The 17996-nt window shown below is 39.7% G+C and overlaps 1 protein-coding gene across 1 annotated transcript in view; it reads right to left on the reverse strand.

Annotated features, from left to right (window-relative positions):
• Positions 1-17996, reverse strand: part of akap12b (A kinase (PRKA) anchor protein 12b) — a 39677-nt gene that overhangs the window by 20229 nt on the left and 1452 nt on the right. Inside the window, exon 2 of the mRNA XM_029462909.1 lies at positions 1757-1832. Within this exon, the coding sequence (XP_029318769.1) occupies positions 1757-1832 (76 nt within the window). The remainder of the gene's footprint in view (positions 1-1756; positions 1833-17996) is intronic.

Here is a 17996-nt window from a genome sequence, read left to right on the forward strand (position 1 = left end):
CTTTTGATCTGCAGCCTGTCTTTTGTTGTTTTTCGTTGTTATCAGAGAGATTCCTCTTCTCTTCCTGTCTCCCACAATGCATTGCTGTCTTTATCAGGCTGCACAAGGGGTAGAGAAATGCTGGGATATATACCCCACCTCCATACCTTCCACTCCCGTATCTTCTCTCTTTTTTCTCCCATTGTGTATCTGCCTTCCTTTCACTCCTCTGCTCTCCTTTAATCTGTAACCTTGAAGATCTTTCACAACATTTTCTGTTGTTTGTCTCCAGTTTTTTGTTCTGCTCGTTAGAGCACCAGCTTCTATCAGGGCAATATTAGTCAGCTGCTTGGCTCACTGCTCTGTCAGTTCAGTTTGGACAGACTTATTACAGTCTTGCGACAGCCACAAACAATGGATTTGTTTCTTTTTGTCGTCAGAGCATTTTATTTATTGATTGTTGTCGGGATGTAAAGACAATTTCAACACATATCTAAAATACAACAGGGCTTGGGAGAAAGAAACACGGTGACATTTGTACTAGACTGGATTGACTGAAATGTTCAATATAATCTGATAACTACAAAATAAATAACATGTCAACAGTTTCAATTGAAACAAACTAGCAAGGACATTTAACACAGGACTAAGAGTAAATAAACTGAAGACAATACGACTTGGTTCTGTGTACATGAAAGCCAATGGTCTGCAGCGTCTAGTTGTGTATGCATGAGTGCACAAGATCTAAGAATTCCCGACATGGCAAATATGTGGTTCCCCTCTTTTCTGTTCTACATCTTTCCACGTTACTAATTAACTTACAGTACATGTCCACAGAGGCAACGATTTCAACAACCAAATTACTCTCCGATAGTCTGCGTGCCACATCAACTCATACACTCTGTATCTCTGCTCTGAAGAGGGTATTGGGTTACTCTATAAATGGACAGAATCGCTTCATTAAATAGCTTATTAAATAGATTATTTGACAGAGTGGTATGTGACATATCTCTGTGTTTTAAGTAGTATAGGGTTACCCCTTCCCCTGGGCCATAACATATTATGAAGTGCGGAGGTTGCTTTGTGCAGGGCCAGGGTCACGGCCTGCTAAATATTTAGGATGGGAGTACAGGCCCCTGCAGCCCGCCCAGATTGAGGGAGACACGATAGAAATTGCAAGCAAAATAAACAAACGCAGCTCTAAAGGTAGGAGGGCGCGAGATGCAGGAGATGCAAGTTTATTTCCGGTTAATGGTTATCTCAGATTAATGATTTAAAAAATGTTCATTGTGTCCGTAGAGTATCTCCCACAGACAGTACTGACATATTTCCCCTTTGTAAGAGGAATGTTTTGACAATAACATGCAATCACTTTATGGGTTAAGGAATAGTGAGGGAAGACAGGAAGAGAGTAGTATGTGTGAGTGTGTGTGTGTGTGTGTGTGTGTGTGTGTGTGTGTGTGTGTGTGTGTGTGTGTGCGTGTGTGTGTGTGGCTCCTATGTGAAAAGCCCATAGGTGTCCCCTATGTGTTGACAAAGGGATTAGTTAAGGATCAAGTAAATCTTACAGAGCCAAGAAGACATCTGCAGAGTGAAAACTGACCCCACACAAACAAGCTTACCTTCGGCCACTGCTGAAGAAACAGTAGAAAATCCCAGACACAAACACACACAAACATCGCAGCCACTTACCCCACCGACCACAGGAACATCACCCAAAGTCTCACACTGTAAATAAACAGTATTGACGGGACAGGACGCACACATATAAACACACCTTCTGCTAGCGTGTTGTCCTCCGAGTGTCCATTCAGACTTGTCATGCTGGAGATGTGTCCATTTTTCACCAAAGGCTGCAAAAGACAAGTAAAGAAGTATTTTAAATAAAAATGTCCTTTTTTATGCATTAGCATACATATTATGGAGGCATGGGTTATCCGTATTTTCCTTTGAAGGAATATTTAGAATTTTTCTTTCGATAAGAAGATTGGTGCCACTCATTTCAATCTCTGCAAGAAAGTGAATATGGGAATCTTTCAAAATGTCAAACTATTTCTTTAAGGCATTAAAGACAATAACAGCCTTCACTAAAGCACTAAAACTGCAAATACATTCATTTTATATGTCTATCGATAATATTCTGTACAATTACTCTGCACTATAATGCTTTTTGCACTTCTGGTTAGCTGCTAAACTGCACATCCTTGTCTCAGTACCTAGTATTGGACAGCAGCTTGTCGACACTCACCACCAGACATACACTCTATAATACTTTTCAAATAAAGGATGCTTTTAGATCCTTAAATGGTGACACTAAGATACACATCCTAAAATAGTTTAAATAGCCGGCGGTAAAATGCATTGTTAAAAAAAAACATCATGACAAGACCAAAAATGGGTAAAGTTATTAAAATAGTTTTTTTTATGGAAGAAGAACCATGCAGAAATCCTACAACAAACTTGAGTAACATGCCAACATCACAGCACAAAGGACAATTATAAGAATATTGATCAAAAAGTACAATTGCACCATTGTTTTTACGTTACGGACATAGTGTGTTAACAAGTAAATAACAGACAGCCTGGCTCACAGCGCCTTATCAGAGGATCTGGGTCCTGACAGAGTTTTTTCTGGTATTGACCAGCTCCAGCTGACAGCCGTACAATAGCAGGCAGGCTAGAGCTTTGTCTGTCCCAGCCAGGGGAGAGGGAACCAGAGCCTCCCCACAGAGCTGCTAATCTAACTAATGGACAACTCAGGCTCCATTCCCATCAGCACAAACTCCTCTAGGAAAACCCTGAAAAACGACACTACAGAGGAGACACTCTGCTTGGGACAGTTTGGGAGGGACAGGTTGGTAGGGACGTACTAAAAGATGAGAAAAAGAAAGTGAGAGCTGGTTGGGGGGGGGGGGGTGTCATCAGGTGGAGGGCTGTCCTACATTGTGTTGTAACAGAATCAAACTCTGAGAGGAGATGAGTATATGTTTCTGAAACAAAAAGTAATATATTACCTCTTTCAATCCAAATTATTAAAATGTATGTGCAGGTATGATCAAGGAAATGTCCTGCCATATTTTTGGCACTGAGACTGTTCGGACCAGTGAATTATAGTCAGCCGATCCCTTATTTAACAGAACAAGCATTTGGGGGAAGCTACATTTTAAGTTCAACAACTTTTGTCATTTTGATTGCATTGACTTCTGATCAGTCAAATCAGAATAAATTAGGAAAATATTGTGGTTATAATCGGTTGTAGATGTGCTTAGACATCATGAAACAAGTATACTACAAATGCATAATACAACCGCGCCCTTTACCTCCGTCTGCTCCCTTCCATGTGCTCCCACCCAGCAAACAGTAACTGCAACATGCAAGCAGTAATTTACAACATGAGATCACTTCCCCCCTCTTTCATTTTAACACTAATCAAAACAACCACCATACTCGCAGAGTCCTGTAAGAATATCAAATGTGTCTGCAACTTGCAAGAGAGTTATTTGTGAAACACGATGCTGCCACTATTTGCGATCTGCATGTAAGCAGTTCTAGAAAATAGCTTTTGTTAAACAGGCCCCTGCTTCTTTACACGCAATGAGCAATATAATTGAAGCCAAACGAGATCATTAGTACTGACACACATAAAAAGCTCATTAGTTCAAAAGCTTTCACACAGAGGAGGATGCTGCTGTCATTTTTGTCCTTTTAAAGCCATGAGGACTTCTGATCAGATGTTGGTGTGGGAGCCATCAGCTGACCTCCAGACCTGCAGCGACCCGCCCTCCCCTGGTCAAGCTTGTGACCAACATTCCCAGCATTCATTGGCTACTTCTCCAAAATTCCACAGATCCCCCCAAACACCTGAACCTGCCCTCTTATTTCACCCCATCTCCCCTAAATAATCACCCTCTCACCACCTCTGTCCCTAAATTACCTCATAAGCCCCCTCTGACTAAAAAAGAGGAGAATAAAATGTAGTTTAAAGAAATAAAACCCTTGGCAAAAATAGAGGAGACAAAGTATTATAGACTATTTTTAAACTTGACATAAAAACAGGATAAGGTTGACTAAATATGACTAAACTTATTTTATATTTGACACAGGACTTAGACTAAATAAAAAATATATCTGACCAGCACTAGCCTGACAATACTCTCAGCTCTCATGTAATCATAATGAAGATCTCGTATCCCACCCATACAGAAAGCATTGAGAGTTCAGGCTGTGTTGGTATGATGAGAATTGCAGTTTCAGTCAGGTCGCCTGAGCTGCTTTGAATTCCTTTGGGAGTTCCCAGAAAGAATATGTTGAAGTTTCACTGCCAGTTGTGCATTTCTTTGACGTCCGCTTGGTCATCATGGTCTGCCACAAAGACCCAAAGACAGACTGAGACCTGGTGGTCGCAAAACAAAACAACAACGGGGAAAAAGATGTTTTGTTTTCTGTCTGGTTTTCTGTGTAATGTGATCCGATTTAATTTATCTTACTGGAAAAACATTTGAGCAGCCTTGTTCATATTTAAGAACAGCTGTTTCAAACTTGTAGCATTATTCAACACAACAAGATAGGGAGGCGTAAAGGAGAGATGTATACCTTCCCTCGTGTGCAGGAGGTACATACTGTATATGTGGATGTGTATTTGCTTACATGTGTATGTTGTATATTCATTATTCAATTAACAGGCAGCTCTATAGTTTCAAGTATCTGTTTACACCTCCTGCCTCTCTGATAACCCGTTTCACTTCTTTTCATTTGTTCTTGCTCTCATCTTCATTTATCACAAGAGGCCAAAGAATCACAAAGAGCACTTGTATCTCCCTCCTTCCCTCTCTGATCCTCTTTCACATCTATTAGGCACTTGGTATCTGTCTGCCAGAAGACCTATGTGGCACCTACGGTAAATCGCTGAGTCACTATTCATACTTCATCGAATCACAAATCCCTGCTATTAACATCTAAGAATAAGGCTGGTGATATTCTTTATTTTTATTTTTGTCAGCTTGAAAAGACCAAAACGAGTAGGGTAGAGTAGGGAAGTCAAATAACATTATCCTGTAATTACCTTTTTTTCCCAGGAAAACAGGTTGAAAACCGACATATTTAAATCTCTTTGTTTCTAATTTCCTCTGGTGTAACTTGATGATGTAACGGATGTGAAGTACATACTGACGTTCCTCAGTTTCCATGCCACGGAGCTAACCTTTTAGCCCACTGCATCACAGTTCTTACTCAGCATCTCTTTAAACAGGAAGTTTGGGATGATTAGCGCTGTTAAACTTTCACAGACTTCAACAGACTGATCATATTTCGCTGCCTCGTAGGGAAGTCTGTGTATGAAATGGTGTTCCTTAATGAGAAAAAATACTTCAAAGTCTAATTAGTAAGTCCACTTTGTATAATAAAGCCTTCAGATAAACTTTAAATCCTTCACATCGGATTGTCCACAATTAGAATGACCTACAGTTTCAGGATTAGCACAGGAGGAAAGATTAGATTGTCTCCTTTGTTTTCCTTTGATCTTTTCTCTCACATCACTCTTTCTGCTTTTGCTTTTACTCTAATTTTATCTTTGATTCTTATTTTCACTCATGTGCCTCTTTGTCATTTACGTCTGGGCCACACCCCTACACTCAGAGGCTCCAGGAGAGAGACAACCCGCTGTCTCCTAAATCACTCCACGAAGGCCAGCAGAGGAGATTTATATCTCTTAAACCAAACACAGAGCGCAGGAGGAGGGGGTTAATGGAAAAGAAGAGGATGACGCAGCTGGTAAATCACATCTCAAACTCAGGTCTCTTGTCTCAGGCAGAGAAAGAGGTTGAACAGAGTATCCAAAAGGAGCTTTGGTGACCTTTATTGAAATCCGATATACTCAACGTCTTTATACCGTTAACTGCAGGAATAGTTCTAAGAAAAACGGGAGAAATTGATTTTGGAGTTCACATTTACAAAAACAGTAGGCTCTTTCTGGTTCACACAGGGTTCGTTCAACAGAATAGTGAATCAGTGTAGCTATTATTGGATCGAATATATCTGATAATCCTTGTAGAAATAAGCAGATATGAGATACAGTAGGCTAATATTTTCCAGCTCACCACGAGACTAGCTGTACTTGTCAGTCATAAAGATGAACACAATGACGTTGAAGCAGAAACAGTGGTCATAAATTAACTCCATCTGGCCGAGTATATTGCCAATGACACAGCGAGGTGCTGCTGAAAAGGAGACAAGGACAAGGAGAAAAACTGAACTGTTTATTGCTGCTTTAAAATGTCCTAAACATTTTACTTTGCACAAATATAAAGAAAAGAAAAAGTGCTGTGTCACTCACATTAAATTCTGCTGTCTCAGTGAAAGACTGAAAGTTTAGTTTAGAAAAACGAGGATTATTCCCAAGTAAACATTTGTACACACAAGCAAACTCGCAGCAGGAACAAACAGGCTTAAAGACTCTCTGTGGGGTCGTAGTTATTACGTAACAGTTAACCTCGCAACCTGTGACATCTGAGGCGTGGACAGAGTCTCACAGCAGACGAGGAGGATGATGCCGTTGGAGGGGGCGACTGGGAGAATGCAGCGTGCAACGATAAAGGTAGAGGCGAGGAGGTTAAAGCAGAGATGTGAAGATAGAAAGAGAGGAGATGAGAAACAGAGAGCCAGAATGAGGAGAAAAAGAAGACAAGAATGAAGTCCAAGGTAGTTGTCATTGTAATGGCATTTTATGTTCAGTCAATCATCCTGTTAAGAGTCTAAAACTAAGAATTATTGTTCATGGATTTTCTTTAAAGAGCCTCAAACCAATATTTTACCCAGATTTCACACCATCGTTCTTTATCCCTGTCAAAAGAAAACACCGCTCTCTACAGTCAAATGTCATAGAAAGAAGGAGCTCTTATATCTATACAATAAATATGAAGCTGTAGCCTGTAGCTGGTTAGCTTAGCTTAGCACAGACACAGCTCCCACCCAGGAAATAGTCTGACTCGTAACCTGCCCAAACGTTTTTATATTTCAGACTAAACAAATTTGGGATTTGGGGATTTGGTTACCTGAAAGAGCGAGGCTAGCTGTTTCCCACCGTTTACAGTCTTTATGCTAAGCTAAGCTAACCTGCTGTCGGCTGTAGCTCATTTACTGTCAGACATGAGAAAAAAGATCTTCACTTCTAACTCGTCAGCAAATAAGTGTATTTCCCAAAATGTTGAACTTTTCTTTTTATGAGACAATACGTGATTAAACTACAGTATTTGCTCTACATTACAACCAATTTGAATTAAGTGCTGATTAGTTTTGTCAATGGAAAATAGCAAGCCTTATTTATAAGTTAAGGAGTGCATGTAGTAAAGTGAGTTTTAACTTCCTCTCGTGGATGAGGTTTGGCCTATTGTAGCACCTAAAAGCTTCAAAGAAAGTATAAGAGAGTCAATTTATTGGACTTTTCTCATCTTAACCCTCATTATGTAAACAATGCTGATGAATCAAACTGCACCATTAAAATATTCTAAGCAGGTTAAAAAGAGATTCGAGAGGTATTTGCCAATAAATATTTCACATCAGTCTAACAGGAGGTTAACATGGGCCTGTGTGAACGTCCCTCTCTCCCTCTTCATGTCTCTTCAGCCCTGCCAGCCCCCAATCTATTATCCCTGACCCCCACATTCAGTACATACCAAAGATCAAAGCCTGACAAGACCCCAAAGAGCACTCTTACTGTTTCCACAATCCTTAAACTCTGCTCAGGTGCTCAGACAGTGAGTACCTGAGCTTCTGTGTGTTTGTGCAGTCACTTTAAAGTGATATAAAGAAACACTGAACAAGCCAAACGAGTTCTGCGTCACTACGGAATTATCATAGAGATTGTAAGTGTATGTTGAATTCATGATAATAAAAAAAATTCTTAGATTTGGATGTGTTCAAGTCTTCGGATATCACGGATTTACAATGATAAAAGCAAGCATCTCCTCTTTTCTCTCTCTCTCTCTCTCTCTCTCTCTCTCTCTCTCTCTCTCTCTCTCTCTCTCTCTCTCTCTCTCTCTCCATCTTTCCCGCTTTCACTCCAGTAGTCTCATCCACTTCTGCTCTATACAGAGAGCAGGTTTGACTGTGTGTTTTTTATTTTCATGGTGGCTTCAGGAAGACATCCGTTACAATAAACCTGTCAACTCGCAAACACAAAGTCACAGCTGTACGTGGAAAACTGTGTGCAAAAGTGAAGCTGCCAAATGTTCAAATTAGTTTATCTATAAATGAATGAAGGTCAATTCAGTCCATACAGTGATGTTTGGCTTTTAAAAGCTTTTTTAAAAATGACAAAATATAATTGACCAGTTCAGAAGTGGAGTTCTCAAAACTCAGTAATATGACGGTTTTCAGTTTTGGCCACATTAAATCAAATTGAATTGATCAACAAAGTCATTAGCCTTCTTCATCTGGGAATCATAAATGACAGCTCAACATTTCATTGCAATCCATCCAGAAGTTTTATTTATAGAGCCACGCTGCAGCATACCTTGAATATTTAATCATTAGGCCTATGCATTGAAAGTCCGCAGCCTCAGTTATATAAAACACTTGTAACACAGCAGTTATGCAGCAAATCTGTTCAAATGCTGTGATATTTCCCCGTCAGTAGCTGACATATGAAAGACTTGCAACTGACTTCCTATAAGCCTTTGAAAGCTTTAAACTTCATCTTGAAATGGCTCCAAAATACTGATTATAGTTGACAAGATTGATTAATTTTCATGAAAACTGCATTACTGTGATTGTCTGCTGTTGTATTTGTGCTGCTGAGAATAACATACTGTACCAAAAATAAATTCCACATGCTTTGTTAGTGTGACTCATAAACAATCTTTGAAATGATAACTTTTTAATTTGACCCATTATGTAAGCGGTTTCAAAGAGGTTAAGAAAAACAAATGGTTGCAAGACTATGCTACGATCTTTACAATAATAAGCATGTGGTCCATTACTTCTTAGCCCTGGAAACCACATCAGTCTGTTTGCATGTCAGCTGTATTTGATTTCAGCCTGGTTTGCATCGATGACGTGAGAAGAGAATCTGAGAGAGACTGAATTAATTAAAAAAACAGCAGAAGGATAGAAAAGACTCACGTACGTGTATGTTCGTGTGTGAGAGAGGAGGAGACCGAAAGACTCAGTGACCCCAAAGAGTCACACACCTGTTCGCTGCCATTTTAGGACAACAGATAAAACCAGGTTGTCCGCCTCTACCTACATCTGTGCATCACTAACCCCTTAACCCGAAGTCTCTATACCTCCCACATTTTGTCTGTTTTTCATCACCCCCATCCCTTCATCTGTGCGGCTGCTACACTTGAACAGCAAACGGAGCCAAACAACAACAACAGCCTGCATGGTTGCAGGAAAGACCCCCCAGGACACGATCATAATCAGGCCACATTGGCCAGCGTTTGACCCCAGGGGCCTGCCTCTCTAACTGGGTTGAAATAACAAATCCACCCCCTTTACTGACCCTCCTGTCATGAATCTTTAAATATCTCTGAGCCCCGATAAGCATCTGAGCTCCAGAGTCATACGTGAGAAAAGAAGATGACTAGCGAGAGATGGTGTCTGGAACGCATGCAAACCCGTTAAAGGTGGCTTTAATTAGTGAGACATTTAAACCAGACTGTTGTTTCTGGCTTTAGGCCTCAAATTACTTTTAGCTTATTGCCCTACTAATGTCTATATGTTCTACGATTTGGCACAGAATCAACAATCAGGGTCAAATACATCACTTAAACTCGGAGCTATCCAAATAGTTTGAAGAACAGTTTTAAAAGTCAGGTATTTTTGGACAGTCTGTGTATGTGGTGGAGAAGAAGCAATGGCAAGAGGTGAAATCAAGTTCAAAACACAATGTAAACAGTGAAGCGATAACTTGAGCATGAATGGATTTGGAGCACATGATTTTAATCTATCATTTATTGGACAGACAAGGAAGTCTTACTGTGTCGCATGCTTTCCTGAACGTGATGCAACGTGATCATTTGTTACATTTAAGTCAATCAACTAGTTAACTTGAAGTTTGTTTTGAAGGTTCAGTGTTGCTTTTATTTTCTTTGATTAATGTAATTACTGAATAGAAAACTAACAACGATGAACAAAATCATCATGCGTAAAAAGGAACAACCAAACTATTCACAAAGATGTGTCATTCAACAACATCGAGCTGGTTGCTTTTAGTCGTCTATGTGGTGCAAAGTTTGTATGGAAATACAGAGATGGTGTGAAACTGGCCATATTTTGAGCAGACATATTTCTGAACAGGTGCAACATGACGAGCTCATCAACATTTCTCAACAGCCTTGTATTTTACACTTAACTCTAATGGTGGAAATATTAAATAAAATAAAAAGAAATATAGTAGCTTTGACAAACATATCATTGGTTTAACAAGTTAAATTAAAGCTGCATTAATTGATGTTTTGGCCCCTTGGGGAGGGGGAAGTAGAAAAACCTGTAAATACAGAATGATGTTAGCAAACTATTTTAAAGCACATTGAGTTTATGTGCTCTACAGAGAAAGCTGTGTTGCCGACAGTGTTTCTCACATGTTGCTGGGGGCCATTTGTTTTTAACACGGTTAAAAAAGACATGTGAAAGAAATCAGCTTTATATAGAAGTGTTTACTTTGCCAGAATACAACCGGCCACTCAGAAATGTCCTCATCATTTCATTACATTTATTCTTCTGATTAGCGGAGCAGGATATGTGCTTTAATCCTCTAATGCAATTAGCTAGTCTACAAAAACGGGAGTGGCATAAATCACAAACAAGCACATGTTAAGTCATGTTGTCTTGTTGTCTCAATAAATCATACAGAATAATGAAAGCTTTATTGTATCCGGAGAACGCAGCGGGCATCATAAGACACTACTTACTGAGTCCGAATGCAACTGTATACTGTGCACAGTAAAGTTTGTGCTGTGTGACAAAACCACTTTTCACTCTGCGAGATCAGTCACGACTCTTTCAATTACAGTTGGAATCTTTTGACATGCTGTGTGAACCTTAAAATGCTTATTCATATGAATAAAATCAGGTCCATAAAGGCAACTCTATCTTTAAAAACAATACTCCAATACCAAGTCCTGCATTCAAAATTGTCGACAGCATTTCGTGGTTGTATCTGGTTGAAGTGGAGCGAACATGTTTCCTGACATGTGGTGGAGGAGATGTATAGAGCAGTATAAAAGTATAAACACCTTAAATTGTACTTGAGTACATACTTTCCACCACTGCTGTCTTTTTTTCAGGTCAATGGGTTTCACTGTTGTGATATACGAGTTACGTGTTTGGTCAATACAGTAAATCTCAGCTGTAGAGATTAGAGAGGATACACCGTCCTGCAGCTGCACTGAGGCCATGATTCACAGTTTGTCCTTCAAATGCTCTGACTCCCACCAGCACTGTGGACACACAGGTGCGAAACACACATGCACACACACACACATCATTACCTCACACATCTTCCACTGTGCTGGGTGAAGCAGTCAGTGCTGCATCAGGACCACAGCTGATGAAAAATGGATGTGCAAAAAAGAGCAACAGAGAGCAGCGAGAGAGGTAAACCAGTTCATGCAAGAAGGGACAAGCATAGCTTTTACAGACGTAAATAAAATACCTCATGTGAGGCTAAAAACCCAACATTGTATGCAGGAGGCTCTTTGTCTGACAGCAGAGAAACGACAGGACGGGATGTTAGTTTGAATGTTTATGTGACCTTTAGGGTCCTGAAAATAATAACTGCTCTTTCTCAACGTCGGAAGTGACACGCCGTAAACATATCCCTCTCCATTTGCGCTAAATTTCAAGTGTCTTATATTCCGGGTTAAACCCAAGTGCACTTTATTACACTTGGGTTAGGCTACTTTTCAAATCAATACGTTGAAACTAGTTTGATACTAAAGCTGTGTCAATGTTTGGTTGCACCACAGAGACGTATGGTTTATCTTAGCTACAAAATATTGTCGCAGAAAATTACATTTTCATTTACTTTGCTCAATAACCATGGGCATATAACAAGTTTGTCGTGCCCAATTTGTCCTTGTCTAGGTTAGAAATTACGTTTAAACTAGGCTACATTTAAACTTAAGCATAGCAGGTGCAATCCAGTGCAAAAGAAGAACGACTAAGAGTTTACTCATTCTTCCACAGACTGTTTACTGATGTAGTTACTCTTGGATGTGGATGCAAAGCCCTAACAAACAACCTATTGTTGTTGTCTCTCTGCTGACAAGGGCGCCAGATAAGAAAATGCTTATAGAGGTTGATTTGAAAGGCACATTACTTATTATGAGGTATGAAAGCTTGTTGGACAACTACAATGTATTCATGAATTTGTTTATATCTGGCTTACATGAGCAATGTGCAACCATGAAAGAGACATTTTGTTTCAGCAGATGTGATGTGACACAAAATGCAAAAAGAGTGGTACATTTCCTCTCTTGTTTTCAAGGAGCGAAGAGGAAAGAGCGTACAGGTGAGTGGAAAGATAAAAAAGATGAATCATGGGACTAAAATAGAAGAGGGCAGAAGTAAGTAGAGGCAAGATGGTAGAGAGAGTCCACAGAGGCTTGTGATGTAATGGAGGTAAGAGGGGTTATTTTGAGCACAGTGTCGCAGTGAGGAGCCAGCACAGACTTTAACAGAAGGACGCATCTTTTTTCTGAACATGCAAAAACCACAAGACTCTTCATGCCTCATCAGTTCCAATTTACAGACATTGATTCAGGGAGTAGATATCTGAATCTCCTAAAATCAGCTACCAATCCACTGTTTCATACACAGGAGGATGGAACAGATAGGAGCAGCTCACATATAAGATATTGGGAGCCGTCTCTGTGAGAGAAGAACAAAGTAATTACACTGAGATCAGATTGTGTGCAGGGTCACAATCTCAGTTATGTGAGGAGACATATACTCGTTTATTATTTGGATCTGAGGGCCTTCCAGCCTCCTTTGCTTTTGCACAAGGACACAGAAAAGCTCCCTTACTGGTGAAGCAATAAAGAAAGACAGTACAATAGAGACGCTGATGTGGTAGAGTCTTACAATCATGGTGATTGATTGTGACAGAGAACGTTGTAACAGTCCCTGTGGGGCTGTGAACAGGCCAAGCCCTGCTGGACAGACCTCGCATATTCAATAACACCATTACTGCAGGACACCTCCTCCATCTATACTGAAGGGGATCTCTGATATTGGATGGTCATGTGTGTTTGTGCAACGCAAAAGGGAATCTAACTGGTAACGTCTAAATTGAATAAAAAGCCAATTTTCCAATTTGTGTTATATCCAAACAAACCCTAAATAAAACTAATGCACCACAACGAAGACGTTAATATCTGAATGTGAAGTCTCTTTCTTTCTGAGTCTTTAAAAAAAAAACATTAAACCAAAGAAAGAAGGAAATATAGAAAGAATATACCCCTTTAGATTTATTATTATTTATTTCTAACTTGACTCACAGGTTGGGACGCACTGCCCTCAATCACATGAATTAGGGAGCATTATGGTAATCTATAGTCTCATGCATACATAAATATAGTATGTACTGGAGAGTCATGGGAAAAAGAAACTAATGATATTTGAACATATTTAGTTCTGGTGCATTTGTACTCATGTAATACATGCGTGTTGGTTAAATGTCATGTTTTTTAAGTGTGGTCAGTGTTCTCTAATTTCTAGTATTTAGTGGAAAGATGAAAAAACTTAATATAGTTCAAACTATTTAATGGGTAACTGAGCAGAAAATAATGGGCTGGGAATGTTGCACAGACACTGTAAAAACAAAAACAAGCAGTGTAGACAAAAAGAATCTTTTAAAAACATTATGTAACATTTTGATGTTGATGCCATTTGGGAGATTTTATATTGTCGTGTGAACTCATTATTAGATCAAACTAGTGGAGTGAAGTCTAATTTGTTGGGGCGGAGAGGAACAAATGAGTTCGGGTTTTTAACATCCCACCCACGTCTGTTTTTTACTGGCAGTGAATCTGAGAGACGGAAGACAGGCGGAGGAACAGATTCATTAGCAGAAAGCTACTTCCTGTTTCTCTTTGACAAGGACGAGAAAAAAGAAAAACAAATTAGATTTTCTTTTAAACCAGGAAATAATCATAATGGAGAGTTGATTATTCCAGTTCACCATTATTGTTATTGTCATTATAATTATAATGTATCTGCCGTAGAGCTTAGTAACAGTGGATGTATGTTTCACTTGTACTATTTGGTTCAGCGGTCAGTTTTGGAAAACAATTCTAATTTTGTGACTTCAGATTTATCACAATGATCAAAGCTTTTACAGCCAATGACTATAAAAGAATGCTAGTTTAGACCATTTTATTTGCGTTCCCATAGCCTCCACCTTTAACACACACACATTTACAAACAAACGTTCTTTTACCTGAGCCTATATTCAACCTCTGTCATCAGTGTCCTTTTAAATTCAGGCAGGAGGGAGAACTGAGGGAACAATCGGCTGATTCATCTGCCTTTATGTCACACTGGCGGGTTCCCCTCTTTCTCTTTCTCTCTTTGGGCTCCACACCCGTCCCCTCTTCCCCTGCCCACCCGAAACGCTGCTCCACCCCCCTCCTCTGTTGGTTCCTTCCTCTTGTTTTGGGCCGGTGCACACAGGGGCCCCCGGCTTGTCCCCGTCCGGGCCCATCCTCAATGGATTCTCTGTTTGACCCCTTCCGCCTCCCCCTCCACCCTCTCTCTCTCCCCCTCTCTCTGCTAAACAGGATAATCAGAGCCACGACAGCGTCTGATCAGCTGCAGCTCGTTATACAGGAACGCACCAGCCTTAATTAGCACACATCACATTACATAACATGATGTTGGATCATTGGAGTCATGTGATGCAGGTCTCATGTTCAGATGGCTATGTGTGATGTGTTTTTTATTTGTGTATCGGTGGGAAAACACTGACATTTACTGTATTTCCATAACAGTATCAGTGTGTAGCTGGGGTGAAAGTGGATTGAGAGATAAAGGAAGAATAGGCAACACCTGCACTGTGATCCTGTCTGCCAATTCTACAACGTATCTTGTATTACGTACCTCATTAAGCTTCAATAAAATTAGATATACTGCCAGTACAAACAGGGCAGTTTTAGCAAATGGCATGAAAAACTGTTTGTGATTGCTCTGCTCAACATGTATTTATCCTCATTGGAACCATGACATCAAGCCCTTTTATGGGGATGATGTGGAGCAAATACATTGAATGGGAGGCTAATTTATTTGCACCTTAAGGCTGGGGCATGCCTCCACGTTTTGCGTGGCTGTTTATTTACATACGTACAAACAATTACGGATATATTCATGTTTTTGTTTTTTGTTTTAAAGTCCACCAATATGCTATTCTTTGACACACTGGCACTCTTTGACACAATCTTCTGGCGTCACACATTACAAGTATCTTCCCACATCAACCATCAAATAAGAAATGTCAAATATATATCCATAACAGTCCTGTCATGTTTGAGCAGAGCTTCAACAATTTCCAAAACAGAGACTTACAACCTGTGATGAACCCAGCAATGTCACACATGTCACGTCTAAAAGGGGTTTCTGACAGAGAGAAGAGCTGTACGTTTGGGAAATAACAGTATAATATAGACAGACGGAAAGACACACACACACACACACAGATTGAAAGAGGTAGTGGCAGCATGTATGTATCAAGTGCAGGGTTTCCCTACCATTATAAGCCTTAGGTGCAGCACCCGAGCTGTTTGGGGCACCACCGAAGCCAAATGAATGTGGAGAGCAACAAATTTACTTCATGACTAAATGTTCTTGTGGGTCCCCAAACCCCCACCATAGTCTTCCACAAACTTAGGGAAGACACTAAAAGTGTGTTTACATATAATTGAGTAATTTCATTGTGATAATTCAATGAAAAACTAATATTATTGAAACTCATTTAAGAATCTTAACCAGATTACATGGGTTAAGGCCAAATTGGCATAAACATCACTGTTTAATATCCTTGTTTTGTATGTATGCAGTACATAATAGATACAGATCGTGGGAAGAGGCAACATTTTTGGGATGAAAGCAAAATGTCTTGAACACATTCTCAAATATTTAGATGAGCTAAAATCACAACTTTTGCATTAATACAATGTTTTTTCTGTGCTGTAGGTCGCAATATCACAACCTTCTGGAAAGTAGTTCCTGGAAAGACCCGCTTGTATTATGACCTTAAAGTGATTATTTTGATAGCACTTGTGAGGTTGACAGAGACAGAGAGGTATGAGGAAGGCGGGGCGGTGGAGAGAGAGATATTGCTAAAATTCCTCTGTGGACTGAGTAGGATATTTATTGACTGTGTATCAAGCAGGAAGTCTCCATCCGCTTCGACCCAGCAAACACTGTTACCATCCAAACACACCATCTATATTTCATAAACAGTTTATCTATCCATTTCACACAACGTCAACGTCTAATCTGATAATGTTGTCAAGATCTCTGTTTTCATCTTCAATAAATGTGCAGCGCTCACAGAGGAAACATGGCACAGCTAAATCTGCTGTTTTCCGTACTCCTCCCTTTCTCTGGGATCGTTCAGGAATAAAATGCTTAGTGCTACAACCAAGGCCATGTTGCTCCTCTGCATCTAAAATCTTAAGTATTATCAAGTAAAACATACTTAAAGTATAAGAATTAAGTACTCATTTTGCAGAAAAATGCCCCCTGCGAGTGATATATTATTATACATGTCATTATTACATTGTGAAATGTTTACCTTTTTTTTTTTAACCTCAAACATTTATTGAAATAAAACCTTTATAAGATGTTTGAAGGGAAGATGTATTTCTGGTGGAACTGATAACTCTCCAAACACTTTTTTTGTAAGGCAGAAAGAACAACTTTAATCTTTCATGATGCGTCAATACAATATGGCACAATGTTTCCCTCTGACATGTAGAGGAGTAGAAGTATAAAGTGGCATAAAATGGAAATATTTAAGTAAAAATACCTCAAATTTGTATTTAAGTACAGTACATTAAGTAAGTACTGCTTGGATTTCAGCAAAAGGGATTTATAGTACAGCAAGAAGACATGAGCAGTCATTCAGTTTGCTGGCTTAGAGAACTGATTTTTCTACAAATGAAGTCAAATCATCCAATTTGCCTCTGAAATCTCCACTTTGGCGTTGATGACCTGTTTTTAATCATTTGTAAAGAAAGCAAATTCCAGTATGTGCAACACCAACTCTATGATAGGTTACTGGTATCAAATCTGGCAGCAGCAGCCAAGGACAGAGCAGTCATTGACTAACAACCTGCTACATGGAGAGACATTGTGTCACACAAACTGTATCTCTCCATCATAGCTGGAATCACAAAGCACAGTAGACGTACTCGAGTCAGAATCACTGCTTTGAAACATTTCATATCATACGTACATTCCAGTGTCAGTGGTCAAATGTGAGCGCAAACTCTGCCACTGCTGTGAGATCTGCGAAAACAGCAGACAGCTTAACAAAACATCCACACAGATGAAGTCAATTCACTGGAAAACATCTGCACAAAGAAGCCAGCATGTAAAAACACGAGCAAAATCACATCGTTAAGAAAAAAACAACAGTAAAGAAACGTAGCATTCATTCAAATCTTTACAAAAGGTTTAAGCTCTGAGCCTTCTGTCTCACTTAATGTCTCCCCCAGTGTCATTCGACCTTTCTGATGACCTTTTAAGACGAGAGACGAGCCACCAAATCTGACCTGGTGACCTTCAGCCCATAAAAAAATCAATAAATCCAATAGGTTATATGAGGCGTGAATAGAGCAGGTGGCAACACATACTTAGTCATTAGTAGGCTCTTTCCAAATATTCATTCACACAATGCTGAGCAACTTTGCACCGAGGTAACAATGCAGTCGGCAGGATCCCTCAGACCATGGCAGCTGGACCACAGCTTACTGCACAGCCAAGGAAATGAAAAGGGCACGTTAACTCTTACGAGT

Source organism: Cottoperca gobio, chromosome 24 (assembly GCF_900634415.1).
Source record: "Cottoperca gobio chromosome 24, fCotGob3.1, whole genome shotgun sequence".
Classification (NCBI taxonomy): domain Eukaryota; kingdom Metazoa; phylum Chordata; class Actinopteri; order Perciformes; family Bovichtidae; genus Cottoperca; species Cottoperca gobio.